The following is a 20,299-nucleotide window of genomic DNA, read 5'->3' on the forward strand; positions in this document are numbered from 1 at the left end:
GATAAAACACACACAATTTTAAAATGTCCAACAAAAATAAAGGGCACTGACAAAGACATTGAGGTCTAATAAAGCACAGTGATTAACAATTATTTAAACTACTGTCCAAAAGTCTTGTTTAAAAAAATATTAATAAAAAAAGTCTATTGCAGTGTTTCCAAAGAATTAGTTTACAATCCCAACCATATTTTTGTTAATACATATTGATAAACAGTATAAAAGCATTCATTTTGAAATCCAACAATCCCACTTCACACACAATATACTGCATTTAACTATAATTCTGAGTAATGACTAATAAAATACGTTCTCATGTACCCTTTGTCTTTCTCTCTTCTGCAGCATGGAAACTTCACCACCAACCACAGGCCTTTTGAAATGTTTGTGTGTTGCAACACGCATTCACAGAAGAGCACTGAGTTACTCCACTATTGGAATGAAAATAGAAATTTCAAAAACAAAGACGGAGACCATTTCCGCTCTTACTGATGGGGTGATCTGTTACCTTAATAAAAAAGAGGGATCAACCCCAGAATTCGAGGAAGGGGTGAGTTACATCCTCCAGAAGCATACCCTCTCCAACAAGTTCGGGCAGATGTACCTGTTTGTGGGACCAGGCAGTTTAAAATTTAAAACAACGCCACACAACTTCTCTGAAGCTGCACAGACATCTGCCAAGGAGGCACTCTGTCCTCCTTCACCAGAGATGACTGGTGGTGAACCAGACATTTTTTCCAGGGGAGGACACATCAGCCTTAGGGGACAAATAACAGAAGTGAGTTAATCATGCATATTTGTAATAATGTGTGCAGTGTTAAATAAATTCTTTCTCCATTTTTACAGACCAGGCTTAAAGGTGCAGTAGGTGATTGTCTTCGGAAGCATTTTTTGTTGTGCTGGTTGAAAGTCTCTTCACAGTCCAATAGTAATTAATACAGAAAATGATCTAAATGTTATTGTATGCATTTTTATATTCTGGGTAAGGCATACGACTTAAAAAAATGTTCATCCAATTGAATTAGTGTCAGGCTGACATCTCCCATAATTTCAATAAGTAGCTCAAACTGTCTCCGAACAAATGCAGAATTGGACTTCTGCACATCTCCGTTCACACATTTCTGCCATTAGCGCGTGTCGGCCTGCATGAGTTCTGTGCGTTCACGACACATGCACACAAGACAATTACAGTCACGGTAAAATCAAATGCTTAATTGAAACTATTTAAAATCCTGAGGTAATATTGGAGTTTTGCAAGCTGGAGGAAAGAGGACACCATGGCTGAAGTATCTTTTAGACAGGTATATTTATGTTTTTAAATTATTTTAGTCCTCAAAAGCTGATGTAAAGTGTCTTGCGTTATGAATGGCTTATATGCACAGACGTGATGTTCAGCCACTAAAATCTCCTGGGGGGTATTCCAGAAAGCTGGGTTAACTTACCATCTGCTAAAACCTAAACTCTCGGTTGATTTACCCAAAACCTGCTTACCGCGAGTATGTTGGTTCCAAAACAGGTGACAAGAGTTAGTTAAATCAACCTCCTGAAGATAACCGCGGGTTAATGCGCGTGCACGGCACACACCTGAAGGCATTTTCAGTAGATCGCCGAATTCACGAGTCACCATAGAAAGTCACGGTAAGAAAAAAAGGGCAACGCACTTTACAGAGGCGAAGCTAGAGGTTTTAAACACAGAGATTACACATCTGCTTCAACGAAGGAAAGAAATATAGAATAAGAAATAGATAAGAAAATAAAAAATAAATAATAAGAAAATTTATTAGTTCATTAAATTACACATGCCACCCTCCATTTTATTGTAATGATAAATTAAACTACTCTTTAACATCCTTTTTGAGTATGTTGTGTAACTATTCATGCATTTAATTTTCCTTCCATTAATTTCTTAAGGCCACAATATGTGTATTGACTAATAAGGCTTATAGAAATTGTAATCTTTCTGGAGCTAGAACTCTGTCCAAAGTCATTAAACACAGAAACATTATTATAAAAGGTAATATTTAATTACTGGAGCTCTTTATTTAACACTCTAGAATATGCTTTCTGACATGCAGCTAATAGAAAGAGGCCTGTCTAACTGCTGTGTCCTATAATAAAGGCTTTTCAGTGGTTGAGTTTTTGACTTAAACCACACACTCTGTCACTGTTGTAAGTGATTGTTGTCAGATAGCTTTAGGTTCTTTTTATTTTGCATGCAGACGAAGTTCCTTCTGCCTCAACTAACAAGCAGTGTAAGAATTTTCTGCACTTTTCCATATTTGAATATTACTCTTGGATCACAAAATCTTTTATCTACATATTTAAATTCTAAAGTAGCTGTATAAGGTCCATCTTCAAATATAAAGTCACATGAGCATCAACTTAAGGTGAGAAATGTATATGAAAAATATGTTACACGTTTAAAGGTGCGTGTATAAAGCAGTGTACAAAATCATTCATTTTATTTCAGGAAATGAAGAAATGAACAGACCAAACTATTTGAGTAAACATAGTTTTTTGACTAATTATATATATTTTTTTAGCACTCTTCCATCTGTTTTGTCTGCTTGGGTCACTGAGATTTCCTCTGGGTCAGGCTGCAGGTACGTGTCATCGTATAAGGCAGAAAAGGGGATCTTTTGTCCTCCAGCAAGTAACAATGTAGTGCCTATGATTCTATTGTATAATACAAATATAATAAAAATAAACATTGTGTTAAGCAACATTTGCTTTATAGTTTTTTTTTTTTTTTTTTTACTATATTTGTATTATACACTTGAATCATTATTTCCTGAAAATCAGCCATTTAGCCTCAACATAGTGATGAGGTGGGGTGTGTGATGAGCTGGTAAGTGGAAGCAGTAATGAGTTTAATAGTTGAAACATCAAAAGATTAAGGATATAAAATTAAGTTGTACCTGCACACTTATACTTTGGACAAATTTTATATTATCAGTGTCCTTTAGTGACTGATGGAGCTTTAAAATCGGCTGCAATTAATGCACACAATAGCATTTAGAAACCCTGAAAAAAAATTATATTAAAAAATGTAGGTGTGTGTGCGTGAATGTGTATATATATATATAAGAACGACGTCCTACATCTTAAATAATAGATATATTTTCCTACAAAAGACAAAGCTGCCACTTATAATATTATACAGAAATGTGAGGGTGCAGAAGGAGAGAAAAAACTCACAATCTTTATGTGAGATTCGAACTCACTCCGTTGTGCGCTCCGTTGTTCTTTATCGACGCACTGTCCACTACTCTATTGCCGTGCTCTGAATCTTCTGTGTAATGATACGCAGTGATTTATGACCAAGGAACTGTACGAAAGTGTAAAAAACAGTTCAGTGCCAGGCATACTGTACAGGTGGTCCTACTGCCACATTGTACAGTTGCCTAAAATGCCCTGACGCGAATACAAAGAGCTGCACTGAATGTTTTTTATGGTAAGCGCAGACCCGGGGTTTGTCACATTTGATTTCAAAAAGGTTTGTTAAATACATTGACATTATGAATTTGGTTATGAAAAATACTATGCACTTATAACCCTCTCACAACGAAAAAACTTGTATTTGTGTGTCCATATCCATAAATATTCCCATCAAAAGAGCATGCAATGCTCAGTAAACTCTCTAAAACAGACAAACTCTAAAACATAGCAACTTACTCTCTGAACATAACCTGCTCCGGAGCAGGTTATCTTCAGAGAGTAAGTTGCTATGGCTACTTAACATACCCAGAAGTTACCTCCGATTTTGGAACCAAAGTTGAGGTTATCCACCTACATACTCTCAAACTTACCCGGGTATGTCACATAACCTGCTTTCTGGAACAGCCCCCTGGTGAAACATTGATGTTATTGTTTTTTTTCAGTTTCATAAGGGCTTTATACAGCATCGATAATGTAGATTTTTTTTTAGTTTAACAACAAAAACCTCAGTAAACAGCACTATTCCGCCTAGCCTGCATTACTGAGCTGAAGTGTTCAAAATTGTTCTGAGACTAGTGTGTTTTTTAATAGCTTTAGGACAACTTTAATTAAAAGGCTTTGATTCACATTATATGTTGATTACTGTATATCAGTATATTTGTTTTGTCTCAACATAGAGCTAACTAGAATATACAATGTAAATATGAAAAAAAAAGTTGATGCAAGGCAAAGCTCTCAAATTACTTGTGAAAGATTTTGGAATCACTTTAGATATAAAATAAACTTCTTTGTATTCAACAGTTAAGCATTACAAATTAGTCAAAAACAAATAATCAAAATTGCTAAATCAATTGACCCTTTGCTAAGCCACGCCCAAAAACCACCATCCACCAATCGTGGCTTAGCAACTGAAGCTATGTGCAGGGGCTCTGTCAAGCTTTTCAGCTAGTGCATATGGATTGTGCACATCTGATACCCGATCTCAAGTGAATGCTTCTGCATTTCAAATCACAAATAACTAATACATAAATTACACTTAAAATCTATCATAAATGCTTAATATACACTTAATCAGCTTCAGATTTTCTTTAACTCTTTGTAGAGAGGGAATAAAAGTTTGTATTTTATTCATGTTTGTATAGTATTACATGAGCATATTTCATTTTACGGTGTGTAGGCAATCAATCTGTGTTGCTGTGTTTTTTTGTTTTTTTTTTACAAAAATGACGAGGCACCCAATACTGCCTTTGGATTTCTTTGTTATGGCTCGTTTCCACTGACTGGTACAGTACACCTTTATCAGGCTTGCGTTTCTACTACCAAGGGTAGCCTTTTGGTGGGCGTGGTGTATGACAAAGTTTCAGTCACGTAATTTTCACTAGAGAAAATGTCTACAGTAAAGCTGTACAGGTCATTCACAAATCATATGAGAAGCCCTTCTCACAAAACAGAGGCTTCATACACAAATACTTCTGTATAAATGTATATTACTAACTTTTCTATAAACATGAATTGATTATAACTGCAGATCAATGACAGTGACGTCTGTAATTATATGAACACATACAGCCCCTTACAGTCTCCGATATGTTCCCAACTACAGAAGAACTACACACAGCATACATTGTGCTTATTTAGGTTCAAAACGCCATAAAATATAGCCTACAGTCAGTGCTAACCTCTCATCGGTGTCTGTAATCTTCAGTAGCACATGTAGGCTCTGCTAGAGAGAAATTCCATCATTCTGAGTTCATATTAGTCCAAAAGGTGATATAATAGTTAAACATGGCAGTTTGTTCACATTTGCTGAAAAAAAGTAATGTTCTCACTTTTTCCGCCTTGTCCTTTTTTTTTTCACTTCACTCTCACGTTTGTTTACTGCAGCAAGTTTACATGACAATAAAACATTTTTAAACCATTCCTGAGCACTGCGTTTCGCATTTCAAGTGCAGAGATGCATTCTTCATGCATGTCTCCCGAATTCGCGCACGTGATGAACATTTTGCAGTAAAAACTGGTCGCACACAACAATTTTAAGCACTCGCAAAAATGCTCCTAAATATATTAAGGTCGCATAGATAAAATTTTGGTCGCATATGCAATCAAAATGGTCGAAATTTCGAGCCCTCTATATATATATATATATATATATATATATATATATATATATATATATATATATATATATATATATATATATATATATATATATATATACGCTGTAAAAGATCTCTCGGCTGTGTATTTTAAACATGGTGGCTTTTTTTATTTTCATTCATTCAAGCAAATGAGGTATCTCTGTAAACTAATAGTGTTCAGCTGCACATCTAGCTCTGCCTTTTGGTACCCTTTCTCATGTTTGGTACCCTTTCGAAAGGGTGCCGAAAAAGTGGTACGATACGGTTTGGTACGGTACGCCTTTTAACAGTGGAAACTGCTATAAAAGCTTATCAAAGCGAGCCATACCAGTCAGTGGAAACGGGCTATTATATGGGGAATTACTAAGGTTAATTGACTAAAATATGGGTGAATCAAATAAATATCCATATTATGCAGTGTTGAGAAACAGAAGAAACATACATGGGAAATGCTACTACACTCACCCGTAAATTGCTCTTTTGCAGTTCCATGGGGTGAGGATGACAAGGGCAAGAGTGCCAATAGTGGACCTAAAAATAAAATGCCTGGAGGGGACCTTCAGTGTTTCACTGTGGAGGGAGGCAGCTTTGACTGAGCTTTTTGTTGGTGATGAGGTCCTCATCACCCACCTACGTCCCTGCGTCCAGGAAACAGGAACTGGAAAGTTCCATTCTTCAAACTACACAACTGTGGAGGTACATGTAAAACATTTCTATATTACAACAAACTGAGACAGTGTTGGTACATTGAAACTTATATACATATTTTTTTTTACATACCTAGATCGCAGAAGGCCAGATGCAAGAAACGGTCGTTGAAGTGATCGGGGTGTCCAACGTCAATCACACTTGCCACTTCCTCGGAAGTGACAGTCAAGTATATGTGGTTCCTCAGATCGTTTTTGCAGGAAACCCTGATGACCTTATTGCCAGGCTCCCACTGCATTTGTCCTTAAAGCATGTCAACAGGCGTGTGTTTCAAATTAGTGAAGTTTCTGAGTAATTTTATTTAACTTTACAATGTTTTTTTTTTTTTGTTTTGTTTTTTTAATAATCACTAGTCAATCTTTTCTACTTCTGTTCTGTTCTACTTCTGTTCTACTTTATTAATTGTACAGTTTAGTAAGTTCACAAGTAAAACATGAAATGTGTTTTACAAAAAGTGTTGTCTTGTCTATCATTACCCACTATTGCCCCATTTCAAATTTAACGTCTTAAGTTAGGCTAAAAACATACAAATTTATGCTAGAATAATGTTAACACTACGCTAATAAATAGTTAAATATAAAATTGATGTTATCGAATTAGTATCGATTTTGAGTCATTCTGGTATCCAAATCCAAAATTATGGTATTGAGCCATCCCAATCTTCACACTTGGTTTCATACGTATTAAGGATGTCATCTTAGTAAAATCATTTTAAAGACAGGAACTTATTAAAACTATTTTGTCATTTTTTTGTGAGAAAAGCTATTCCACTATTATTTACAAACAGAAACTCAAGTGTCTTTAAAGAACCTGTCAATAAAACCAAAAAACAAAACATCAACACATCTCCCCAGGAAATGCAGAGTACCTTATTGCTAGGCTCCCATTGCACCTAATTATCAAACACCTTAATTGTAGCGTTATAGATATTAAAGCAGGTTCATAGGTGTTATTTTATTTTACTTGTTTTGATATTAAGTTTACTTAATTATATAAAAAATAAATATATCTTTTTTGTTTCTTTTGAAGTTTAATTTAAGCCTTTGTTATCTGTTATTATTTCATTGTATCCACTGTACATGGTATAAAAAACAAATTTATTTTAATCAAAATTTTTAAAAAAAGTGTTGTGTACTCCATCACTATTGCAAAGTCTTAAAAGCATGTATTTGAAATCAGCAATTATACTACTACTAAAAACAGCAGCAACAAGATTAATAATAGTTTTGCATTTAATAAAAAGGTATAATAATTTGCCTTCCATTATAAAATAATTACTGCAAGAAACTTCTGATTTTAGCATAGAACATGTAATTTTAATAAACATGAAACAATAAATGGTCTGTTGAATAAAAAAAAATTCAATACTGTGAAAAATTATCTTTGCTACTGTTGAAGTAGTTGAAGCGTAGACTTTTTACATTTAGCAATTTTGGACAACACATTTTCATTTTCAACTAATGATTCAATAACTTAAACTTTGTTTCAATACTAGATGTCTAACTTTTCAAGAACTATTGAGTGAACTTTTTGATGGCTGTTGCTATCTTTTGGTTAGACAATGTAACTGTTACAACTGCTTTGCATAACAAACGTCTGTGTTTATATCCGAACTATACCGCAGCTGAAAAATAGCATATGCTGGTAAGGTATGTTTCAACACTGGTTTTATTGCTTATCTTGTGCACCCACAACCTCTGTTAACATTATATTTTAAATGGAAGCCAAATGCCTCCATGCACGCGTTTTAAATGACAGGAGAGACGATCTCTCTATCCATCTTTACAACTTTTGGATTAATAAAAAAAAAAAATTAAGTTGTTAATCAGCGGGCGACGAACAATCGGTTGTGATTTATTATAATCCTACCAAAAATAACTAAAATAATAACAATAAATAATAATAAATGACTTTGTCCTCATAATATTAAAATATTACATGTATTCATGTTTTGATAAATGTTATTTTCTTTGATTAGGCAAATCTGATGCATTTTTTCGCACTATTTTGCTTCCTTTATAAAATTTTGCTTGCTAAAGAGTACATAAAGGTACCAGACTGGATATAAACTATCACAAGTGGATTGTGACATTAAAATTTTGTTCGAAAAAAAAAAAAAATCAATTTTCAGACTGCCATCACTGACCTACTCCATGCACTTAACTTTGCTGCTAAACATTCTGCGAGTTTTGTACATGCGTATACAGCATCAAATGATCAGTTCATCACTTTATGCACACAGAAAGGCATGCATCATTTCTAACTTTCATACCTGTTCGACGTTTCCATATTTAACGTGCACCGCCATGATAAAAAAAGCATCATCCACGCCTTGTCAACTTCACGCGGAGAGGCACGCGACAAGGATAGCCACGTGCTCTTGGCAATCGGTGCGTGATTTCAAAGTACCGCGAGAGCGATTAAAGAATTAAGAGGTGCGTTCGACATGAAGTTCAGCTGCAGCCGGTGATCAACGAGATTAGCCGAGCGCAGGTGGGGGCGGAGTTGAAAACGGAGCCGTCAAGACGGACAGCTGGACACTTCGGGACTTAAAGTTGCTGGTGTCATGATGACCGATCACATGGCGTCATCATATTTTTTTGTTATTTTTATTTATAACAACAAAACATTTACAAATAAAACAGAATACAGTCTCTACAAACTGTAGTTCCTTTTAAAACAATAAGAGAGATTTATGACTAAAATATATAACAAATGCTAGAGAGAAATAAGAGAAAATGAGAGGTTAATATAAACATAAAAACGAACAGGTCTATTAAATACAAAGCAATAAGCATAAATACTAGGAGTTAAACATCAATCTTTAGGCTAATACTTCTTGTTTGAATATGCTAAAAAAAAGGGTTTACATATATGTACATTTATAGATATAAAAATGTCCAATGTAAAAAGCAAAACAAGGTGTTTTGATGAGGTCTTAATAAATGAGATTATTTTGGATAATGAATGAATTTTCAAAAAAGCATTTTAATCCAAAAAAAATCGTGTTGAAAAGAACAAAAGGTAAAATAATGGAGCTATGTAGAAGTTTCCCAGAAAGAGCAAGTAGCCTTTAAACTGCTAGACAGGAAATAAAATATATATTTATATTATAATAATAAAACCATTTTATAATTATTTAATAAAATAGTTCTTTAACTTAATTTGTTAAGAGAGCTTTAGGGTGGCAGGATCAATGATGATGATTATTTTATTTCAAGTCTGTAAGACTTATTTAGGTTATTCACTAAAATATACACTAAAATATATCATTTAAATCGTTCATGGAGATGAATGCAGTAAATAGTCTCTATAAAAAAGTTAAAAAATAAACCTGTGCAAACAAGCTAACCTTTATAACCAGATTATTTAACAAAAGATGATTACTGCAGTAAAATATTTGCTGTCTTTTAATAAGCAAGATGTGTACAGGATAGAGACGGTGTGAAAAGTGAATTGTTTGTTTTGAAACTTTTGAATCAGAATTTGTCCAATTATAAACCCGAAATACACGTGTTTGTTGTCATGTGGTGAACTTGGCCAATCGTGTAATATCAGTGTCATCATCAGAGCTCCTGCAGTCGCTCTTCAGAAGCTGCACGGTCTGAGTTTGCCGTCTGATCTCGGAGCGCTGTCGCGGTACTTTGATGCCACATGTGACAGTCACATGGCGTCGGCGCAGCATCAATCCGGACAAGATTTCTAACCAGAATGCACCGCTTTAAGACAGATTTCGATCGATCTGCGCAGCGCTGCATGAAGTCGAACGCACCTGACATCTCTGCATATGCTTATTATTAATATTCTTATTACCAAACACACACACACACACACACACACACACACACACACACACACACACACACACACACACACACAAGCAAATTAAATATACATATATATTATAATCCTAAAAATCTTTTAATAATTATCCATACAATATCATTAAACAGTGTTTTATGCACAATAAATCCTTTTCTTGTCTCATAAAATATGCATTATACATAAAAATAGTTCATTCATGAACATATTATTCACATATAAGTTATTACTTAGTCTCCATAACCTATATTTACTATATCAAATTGTTATAGCATGCTTTGTATTTAACATTTTGCATGGTGTCCATTTAAGCATTTAACATCTTTGACACAGTATAATACATCTTCTCTGCATATATGGGCTGGCTCTGAGCAACTCAAATGTAAACAAATCTGTTACAGTCATTGAGTGCAACTGTCATCTTTGATTAAAAGTGCATTTATACTGCTGGAATTGTCATCAATACTCTTTTTCAACAACTTTAATACAAGAGTATAACATTTAAATTGAATTTAAGCGAGGTGGAGCTCCTATTATAAACTTTGCAGCTACCAAATGACACATCCGGCCGCTGGTGGCTGTTTCGATACAATGTAAGCAAACTGATACAATCTTCGCTACAAAGTACCCTTTTAACTGCACAATACCTCAGTAAACCTGTTAAGACACTTGAATAACATGTTATCTTGGCATTTCAATGACAGGATTAACCCAACTAAAAGATGAGAATGATGAGACAGTCATAGTTTTGTTGCTCTTCATAGTGGAGTTGCTGTCTAATGACAACCCAAGACAACAAACCATCCCACTCATATTCTCCACTTAAAGTAATTCAAATAAATGCAACACTAAATGTACAATAGGATTCCTTTTTATAATTTATATCATTATATATAATTATAAGGAAAGATATTCATATGCATATATATATATATATATATATATATATATATATATATATATATATATATATATATATATATATATATATATATATATATACATGTGACTAATCATTTAGTGTCACACTAGTAACATGCTAATTTGTACTAGATTTATGCTAATAACATGATAATTCATGCTAGAATCATGCTAATTCATGCTAATTTTACTACAATCATGCTAATAACACACTAATTCATGCTAGAAGCATGCTAGTAACATACTAATTTGTGCTAGAATCATGCTAATTCATGCTAATAACATGCTAATCCATGCTAGAATCATACTAATAACATGCTAATAACATGCTAATCCATGCTAGAATCAGGCTAATAACATGCTACTTATACTTTTTCAAACTGTTTTTAAACTAAATAAACTATTACCAACAGGCTTTGTCAAGCCAGCCTCAAAGTTTGTCTCGACGAACTTTACTGTCTAGTTAGGCTGGCTTGTCAAAGCCAGACTACTGAAATGCTATTTAAACTTATTATTAGGCTGGCTTGTCAAAGCCAGACTACTGATATGCTATATAAACTTATTAGGCTGGCTTGTCAAAGCCAGACTACTGTTATCCTTTCTAAACTTATTATTATTATTCTTCTTCTGACTCTAAAAATCAAAATCTATCTCCTCCTTGAACTTTCAAACTATTACCACCAAACTCACACCACACCTCCAAACTATTCTGACTCGGTATGCTATATCTCCTCAGACTGATTGGACTTTCGGTTTTCCGAAAAACGTCCCGGGACTGTCGGAAAAATCCCATAGACTTAACATTGGACCAAACTTTGTGACCTCATAACTCTGCGTCAGACTGTCGCACAGAATTCTAACTGGGCTCATTTAACTCAGACTATCAAACTGCCAATGACTGATCATCTTTAAACTTTCTAGCCACGCCCTAGCAACCACTTTTGGACCCTAGAAACTGTCCCATAGACTTCCATTCAAAAGACTCTCATTGACTTAACATGGGATCAAACTTTGTGAGCTCATAACTCTGAAACAGACTATCCTACAGACTAATGGCTGAGCTCATTTAACTCCGACTACCAAACTGCCAATAACTGATGAGCTTTTAACTTTGTAGCCACACCCCTAACTACCACATACTGCACCCTAGCAACTGTCCCGTAGACTTCCATTCAAAAGACTCTCATTGACTTAACATGGGATCAAACTTTGTGAGCTCATAACTCTGCATCAGACTGTCCTATAGACTAATGGCTGAGCTCATTTAACTCCGACTACCAAACTGCCAATAACTGATGAGCTTTTAACTTTCTAGACACACCCCTAACTACCACATACTGCACCCTAGCAACTGTCCCGTAGACTTCCATTACAAAAGACTCTCATTGACTTAACATGGGATCAAACTTTGTGAGCTCTTAACTCTGCATCTGACTGTCATACAGACTAATGGCTGAGCTCATTTAACTCAGACTACCAAACTGCCAATAACTGATGAGCTTTTAACTTTCTAGCCACACCCCTAACTACCACATACTGCACCCTAGCAACTGTCCCGTAGACTTCCATTACAAAAGACTCTCATTGACTTTACATGGGATCAAACTTTGTGAGCTCATAACTCTGCATCAGACTGTCCTACAGACTAATGGCTGAGCTCATTTAACTACGACTACCAAACTGCCAATAACTGATGAGCTTTTAACTTTCTAGCCACACCCCTAACTACCACATACTGCACCCTAGCAACTGTCCCGTAGACTTCCATTACAAAAGACTCTCATTGACTTTACATGGGATCAAACTTTGTGAGCTCATAACTCTGCATCAGACTGTCATACAGACTAATGGTTGAGCTCATTTAACTCCGACTACCAAACTGCCAATAACTGATGAGCTTTTAACTTTCTAGCCACACCCCTAACTACCACATACTGCACCCTAGCAACTGTCCCGTAGACTTCCATTACAAAAGACTCTCATTGACTTTACATGGGATCAAACTTTGTGAGCTCATAACTCTGCATCAGACTGTCTTGGAGACTAATGGCTGAGCTCATTTAACTCAGTCTAGCCAGCAGCCAATCACTGATGGCCTTTTAACTTTCTAGCCACACCCCTAACTACCACATACTGCACCCTAGCAACTGTCCTATAGACTGTAATTAGCTGTGCTTTCAAATGCTTATAATTCTAACATGCTAATGACATGCCAATCATGCTAGCAACATGCTACTCATATGCTAATCATGCTAATGACATGCTAACTCATACTGGAAACATGCTAATGACATGCTAATTTGTACAAGAATCATGCTAGTAACATGCTAATTCATACTAGACTCATGTTAATAACTGGCCTACATGCATACCTTTGCTTAGCAGTGTCCTATTGACTTGGGGGATGGCTCATCTGACTCAGACAACCAATGAGCATCTCAATATGATAATGAAGCTCACAAGCCACGCCCCCAAATTGATTCCATAGACTTCCATTAAAATAGGCCAAGATGCATATCTTTGCATAGCAGTGTCATAGAGACATGGGGGTTGGTTCATTTGACTTAGACAGCAAACCACAATCAAGTGCACTCTGTAACCTCGCCCATAGCAACAAAACAGAGTACCCTAGCAACCATTCATCAACAGCTATATCTCAGCATCAGAACATCGTAGAGACTTGGAGATTGGCTCGTTTGACTCATGCTAGCAAACGGAACTTCCTAAATGCTGCACATGCTAGCAGTGATTAGCTACATGCTAATATTGACTAGCCAAGTACTGTAACTTGCTAGAAATGCTTACTAAGTATAAATGTTTTATCAGGCATGTATGTGAGGCTTGCCGAGTAACCAACCAGGGTACCCTAGCAACTGCCTAGCAACCATCCAAATTACCCTAGCAATCGCCTAGCAACCACCTAGCAACGGCCTAGTAATGCCTTAATAAGGGCCTAGTGACCACTCAGGACACCCTAGCAACCGCCTAGCAACGCCTTAGCAACCACTCAGAATACCTTAGCAACCACCTAGCAACACCTTAGCAACCACCAAGCAACCACTTGGGACACCTTAGCAACCGCCTAGCAACCACCTAGCAACCAGTCAGAACACCCTAGCAACCGCCTAGCAACGCCTTAGCAACCACCAAGCAACCACTCAGGACACCCTAGCAACCACCTAGCAACACTTTAGCAACCACCTAGAAACCACTCAGGACACCCTAGCAACCGCCTAGCAACGCCTTAGCAACCACTCAGAATACCCTAGCAACCACCTAGCAACACCTTAGCAACCGCTTAGCAACCACTTAGGACTCCTTAGCAACCACCTAGCAACACCTTAGCAACCACCTAGCAACCACTCAGAACACCCTAGCAACACCTTAGCAACAATCTAGCAACCACTTAGAACACCCTAGCAACCGCCTAGCAACACCTTAGCAACCACTCAGAATACCCTAGCAACCACCTAGCAACATCTTAGCAACCACTCAGAACACCCTAGCAACCGCCTAGCAATGCCTTAGCAACCACCTAGCAACCACTCAGAACACCATAGCAACCACCTAGCAACAGCCTAGCAACCGCCTAGCAACATCTTATCAACCACCTAGCAACCACTCAGGACACCCTAGCAACTGCCTAGCAACGACTTAGCAACCACTCAGAATACCCTAGCAACCACCTAAGCATGCTATGTGACATGCTAATTCATACTAGAATCATGCTAGTAACATGCTAATTCATACTAGAATCATGCTAATAACATGCTAATTCATACTAGAATCATGCTAGTAACATGCTAATGCATGCCAGAATCATGCTAATAACATGCTAATTCACGCTAGAATCATGCTAGTAACATGCTAATTCATACTATAATCATGCTAATAACATGCTAATTCATGCTAGAATCATGCGAGTAACATGCTAATTCATGCTAGAATCATTCTAGTAACATGCTAATTCATACTAGAATCATGCTAATTCATGCTAAAATCATGCTAATAACCTGCTAATTCATACTAGAATCATGCTAGCAGTATGCTAATTCATACTAGAATCATGCTAGTGACATGCTAATTTATTCTAGAATCATGCTAGTAACATGTTAATTCATGCTAGAAGCATGCTAATAACATGCTAATTTATACTAGAATCATGCTAATAAAATGCTAATTTATACTACACTCATGCTAATAACATGCTAATCCATGCTAGAATCATGCTAATGCATGCTAGAATCATGCTAATAACATGCTACTTATACTTTTTCAAACTTTGAAAAAACTTTCAAACATGCTAACTTATACTAGAATCATGCTAATAAAATGCTAATTTGTACTACACTCATGCTAATAACATGCTAATCCATGCTAATCCATGCTAGAAACATGCTAATGCATGCTAGAATCATGCTAATAACATGCTACTTATACTTTTTCAAACTGTTTTTAAACTAAACAAACTATTACCAACAGGCTTTGTCAAGCCAGCCTCAAAGTTTGTCTCGACGAACTTTACTGTCTAGTTATTCTTCTTCTTCTGAGACTAAAAAACAAAACGCATCTCCTCCTAGAGCTTTCAAGCTATTACCACCAAACTCAGACCAGACCTCCGAACTATTCTGACTCGGGTTGCTATATCTCCTCAGACTGATCCGACTTTCGGTTTTCCGAAAAACGTCCCGGGACTGTCGGAAAAATCCCATAGACTTAACATTGGACCAAACTTTGTGACCTCGTAACTCTGCGTCAGACTGTCGCACAGACTTCTAACTGGGCTCATTTAACTCAGACTATCAAACTGCCAATGACTGATCACCTTTAAACTTTCTAGCCACGCCCTAGCAACCACTTTTGGACCCTAGAAACTGTCCCATAGACTTCCATTCAAAAGACTCTCATTGACTTAACATGGGATCAAACTTTGTGAGCTCATAACTCTGAATCAGACTGTCCTACAGACTAATGGCTGAGGTCATTTAACTCAGACTACCAAACTACCAATAACTGATGAGCTTTAAACTTTCTAGCCACACCCCTAACTACCACATACTGCACCCTAGCAACTGTCCCATAGACTTCTATTACAAAGACTCTCATTGACTTTACATGGGATCAAACTTTGTGAGCTCATAACTCTGCATCAGACTGTCATAGAGACTAATGGCTGAGCTCATTTAACTCAGTCTAGCCAGCAGCCAATCACTGATGGCCTTTTAACTTTCTAGCCACACCCTTAACTACCACATACTGCACCCTAGCAACTGTCCTATAGAATGTAATTAGCTGTGCTATCAAATGCTTATAATTCTAACATGCTAATGACATGCCAATCATGCTAGCAACATGCTACTCATATGCTAATCATGCTAATGACATGCTAACTCATACTGGAAACATGCTAATGACATGCTAATTTGTACTAGAATCATGCTAGTAACATGCTAATTCATACTAGACTCATGTTAATAACTGGCCTACATGCATATCTTTGCATAGCAGTGTCCTATTGACTTGGGGGATGGCTCATCTGACTCAGACAACCAATGAGCTTCTCAATATGATAATAAAGCTCACAAGCCACGCCCCCAAATTGATTCCATAGACTTCCATTAAAATAGGCGAAGATGCATATCTTTGCATAGCAGTGTCATAGAGACATGGGGGTTGGTTCATTTGACTAAGACAACCAACCACATTCAAGTTCACTCTGTAACCTCGCCCATAGCAACAAAACAGAGTACCCTAGCAACCATTCATCAACAGCTATATCTCAGCATCAGAACATCATAGAGACTTGGAGATTGGCTCGTTTGACTCATGCTAGCAAACGGAACTTTCTATATGCTACACATGCTAGCAGTGACTAGCTACATGCTAATATTGACTAGCCAAGTACTGTAACCTGCTAGAAATGCTTACTAAGTATAAATGTTTTATCAAGCATGTATGTGAGGCTTGCCTAGTAACCAACCAGGGTACCCTAGTAACTGCCTAGCAACCACCCAAATTACCCTAGCAACTGCCTAGCAACCACCTAGCAACGGCCTATTAATGCCTTAGTAAGGGCCTAGCGACCACTCAGGACACCCTAGCAACCGCCTAGCAACGCCTTAGCAACCACTCAGAATACCTTAGCAACCACCTAGCAACACCTTAGCAACCACCTAGCAACCACTTGGGACACCTTAGCAACCGCCTAGCAACAACTTAGCAACCACCTAGCAACCACTTAGGACACCCTAGCAACCGCCTAGCAACACCTTAGCAACCACCTAGCAACACCTTAGCAACCACCTAGCAACCACTTAGGACACCTTAGCAACCACCTAGCAACCACTCAGAACACCCTAGCAACACCTTAGCAACCACCTAGCAACCACTCAGGACACCCTAGCAACCACCTAGCAACACCTTAGCAACCACCTAGCAACCATACAGGACACCCTAGCAACCACCTAGCAACACCTTAACAACCACTCAGAATACCCTAGCAACCACCTAGCAACCACTTAGGACACCTTAGCAACCACCTAGCAGCACCTTAGCAACCACTCAGAACACCCTAGCAACCACCTAGCAACACCTTAGCAACCACCTAGCAACCACTCAGAATACCCTAGCAACCACCTTGCATCACCTTAGTAACCACTTAGCAACTAGTCAGAACACCTTAGCAACTGCCTAGCACCACCTTAGCAACCACTCAAAACACCCTAGCAACCGTCTAGCAACACCTTAGCAACCACCTAGCAACTAGTCAGACCACCTAAGCAACTGCCTTGCACCACCTTAGCAACCACCTAGCAACCACTTAAAACACCCTAGCAACCGCCTAGTAAAATGCTAATTCATGCTAGAATCATGCTAACAACATGCTAATTCATGCTAGAATCATGCTAGTAACATGCTAATTTATGCTAGAATTATGCTAACAACATGCTAATTCATGCTAGAATCATGCTAGTAACATGCTAATTCATGCTAGAATTATCCTAGTAGCATGCTAATTCATGCTAGAATCATGCTAGTAACATGCTAATTCATGCTAGAATCACGCTAACAACATGCTAATTCATGCTAGAATCATGCTAGTAACATGCTAATTCATGCTAGAATCATGCTAACAACATGCTAATTCATGTAAGAATCATGCTACTAACATGCTAATTCATGCTAGTAATATGTTAATTCAAGCTAAAATCATACTAACATTCTATTTACACTTTAAAACCACTTCAAACTTTCAGATTCGGCTTTTCAAGCCACCATAAAGTTTGTCCTCAAACTTTAATATCTAGTTTACATTATGGGATGTTTTTATAAGTTGTTTACATTTTAAGACCTTTTATTTTAAAAACAAATGTTACACACATACTGTTTGCTATATAAAATTCAAAAACATTGAAGCTCAATACCTCAAAATCCTTGAGAACGCAGATAGAACCTTATAATTGATGACGGGGTTGCTTGATGACTTAAAATTAATATTAATATTAAAATTAATATTATTAAAATTTTTACCAAATTTTAACTACAACCCACAGAACATAAAAACAATAGGTTTTATTAGTAAAACGACAACATGCTAATAAAAAAGCCATCAGCCTTATTTTATTTTTATAGGAATGGTGTGTTTACGTTAGATTAACCACACAGCAATAGCATGAGCTGTATAGTAGATTGATTTTATAGCTGTAAGTTAAACTTTCTGACAGCTTTACGACATTCGAATACATTGAAAATAAATACAAGCCACAACTGAACATTGAGGATGATCTCTGATTAGCGGTCTCCAAAAATAAACCAAGAATAAACTTGTGCTGAAAACATCATGTCCACCAGTCTCTTTAGCTAAGGTTAATATTAAATTATACAAAATAATAAATGACTATAACATTATATGGTTCTTAGACTGTTGCACTTTTTTTGTTGTCAATATGCTCGTGTTTATATGGCAATTGTTGTATGAGCAACGTTTACATATTTATAACCACCTAAGAGGAATTTGGGGCTCGTGAGTCACTGGCATTGTGATTTTAGGGATCATGGGCTGAAAATTTTGGGAAAACCTAACCTAAGATATCAAAATGATGCCATTATATTCAGATAAGTAGATACAACTTCTCAATAAAAAAGTTGTTATAAATTCCATGAATCATTGAATAATTATTTCCTCTTTTTTGTAAATGCTTGATGCTTTTCTCATTTAACACAATAATGACTTTACATTTTTTTATTGCTAATTTCTCAGACCATTTAATATGCAACTAATTTGAGATTAATAACATTAATGGCTACATTGTGTAATTAATTAGATGAAAACGTCTAATCAATGACAGCCCTATATGCAGATGTGTGCATGTATTTTTTTTAAATAATGTATTTGTTTTCCTGCAGGTTTATCAGATATATGCACGGCAGTCTGCCGAGGAGGTTCATAAAGTGCTGGGTTCGGTTGGAACAGACTACATTGTGCTGGAGGACAGCATCTGCTATGAGCGCAGGCACAGCCGTGGCTGTAGGCTGAGGGACCTGCTCGACCTGGCAAACGGACATGTAGGTCACACACAGCAGCTCCAGTTCATGCCCACACACACACACACACACACACACACACACACACACACACACATAGTCAGTTAAACTTTTGCATCAAAAACCAAAGAAGAGTTTCAGAGCAGCTGAAATGAACAACTTTGCCCTTTACTGCATTCTGCACATGGCTATAAACAAATATCATTTGGATTAGATGCTAAGCTCACTGGTCTTGCTTTATTTCCATCTCCCAAAGCTCAGGTATTTTTATTTCTTACATTAAATGTCTATAAACGGTTTGTGTAAAGTTGACGCTAACATTTTTCATTTTGTCACATAATCTTGTTCTCACTCACCCACAGCTCATAGTTATTAAATACCGCTCCACCCTGAGCACAATCTACCTTGAGTGACTTTTTTTCCTCTCTGGTAGCTTGATTGTTCTTCTGCTGTTGATTACAGCAGTTCATAATATCTGACAAAAGCAAAATTTCTAACATCTAAGCCGCAGCACTTTATGTTTGTCTGTGCTCAGTCAGCTTTAAAAAAAAAAGCATCTCTTCCACATCCAAGTATAGAGCCCTGGCTGAAAATAGCTTGTCAGCAGTTGTCATTCATGCGTCTGAGGTGAATGCCATGCCTTTGAAAGATCTCACAGAAGTTTGCCTCACTTGCTCCTCTGATCCGACTTTGAGCAGTCAATGAAAGAGCTTCGTTCACATTCTCGTTTG

General features: G+C 36.9%; 1 protein-coding gene and 1 long non-coding RNA gene across 17 annotated transcripts in view; one reads left to right on the forward strand and one right to left on the reverse strand.

The window, feature by feature from the left end:
• The window catches only part of LOC137496211 (uncharacterized), a 12,162-nt gene extending 3,438 nt beyond the window's left edge, over positions 1-8,724 (reverse strand). Inside the window, exons 1-5 of the long non-coding RNA XR_011016381.2 lie at positions 8,554-8,724; positions 6,354-6,524; positions 6,039-6,261; positions 506-754; positions 319-428 (exon numbers count right to left, since the gene is read on the reverse strand). This is a non-coding gene — a long non-coding RNA (uncharacterized lncRNA). The remainder of the gene's footprint in view (positions 1-318; positions 429-505; positions 755-6,038; positions 6,262-6,353; positions 6,525-8,553) is intronic.
• Positions 1-20,299, forward strand: part of dpy19l3 (dpy-19 like C-mannosyltransferase 3) — a 125,967-nt gene that overhangs the window by 103,857 nt on the left and 1,811 nt on the right. For 7 of the 16 annotated variants that reach the window (XR_012382637.1, XR_012382636.1, XR_012382635.1 and 4 more), the window contains one exon: positions 19,431-19,589. Coding sequence is in view for 10 of the 16 variants with exons in the window: in XM_073907243.1 (XP_073763344.1) it covers positions 19,431-19,589 (159 nt within the window). In the remaining 6 variants the exon portion in view is untranslated. Of the gene's footprint in view, positions 1-342; positions 776-6,059; positions 6,270-6,357; positions 8,388-19,430; positions 19,590-20,299 lie in introns of those variants that run through there. The other 9 variants (XR_012382640.1, XR_012382639.1, XR_012382638.1 and 6 more) reach the window with 3 other exon arrangements.

Source organism: Danio rerio, chromosome 7, assembly GCF_049306965.1.
Source record: "Danio rerio strain Tuebingen ecotype United States chromosome 7, GRCz12tu, whole genome shotgun sequence".
Classification (NCBI taxonomy): domain Eukaryota; kingdom Metazoa; phylum Chordata; class Actinopteri; order Cypriniformes; family Danionidae; genus Danio; species Danio rerio.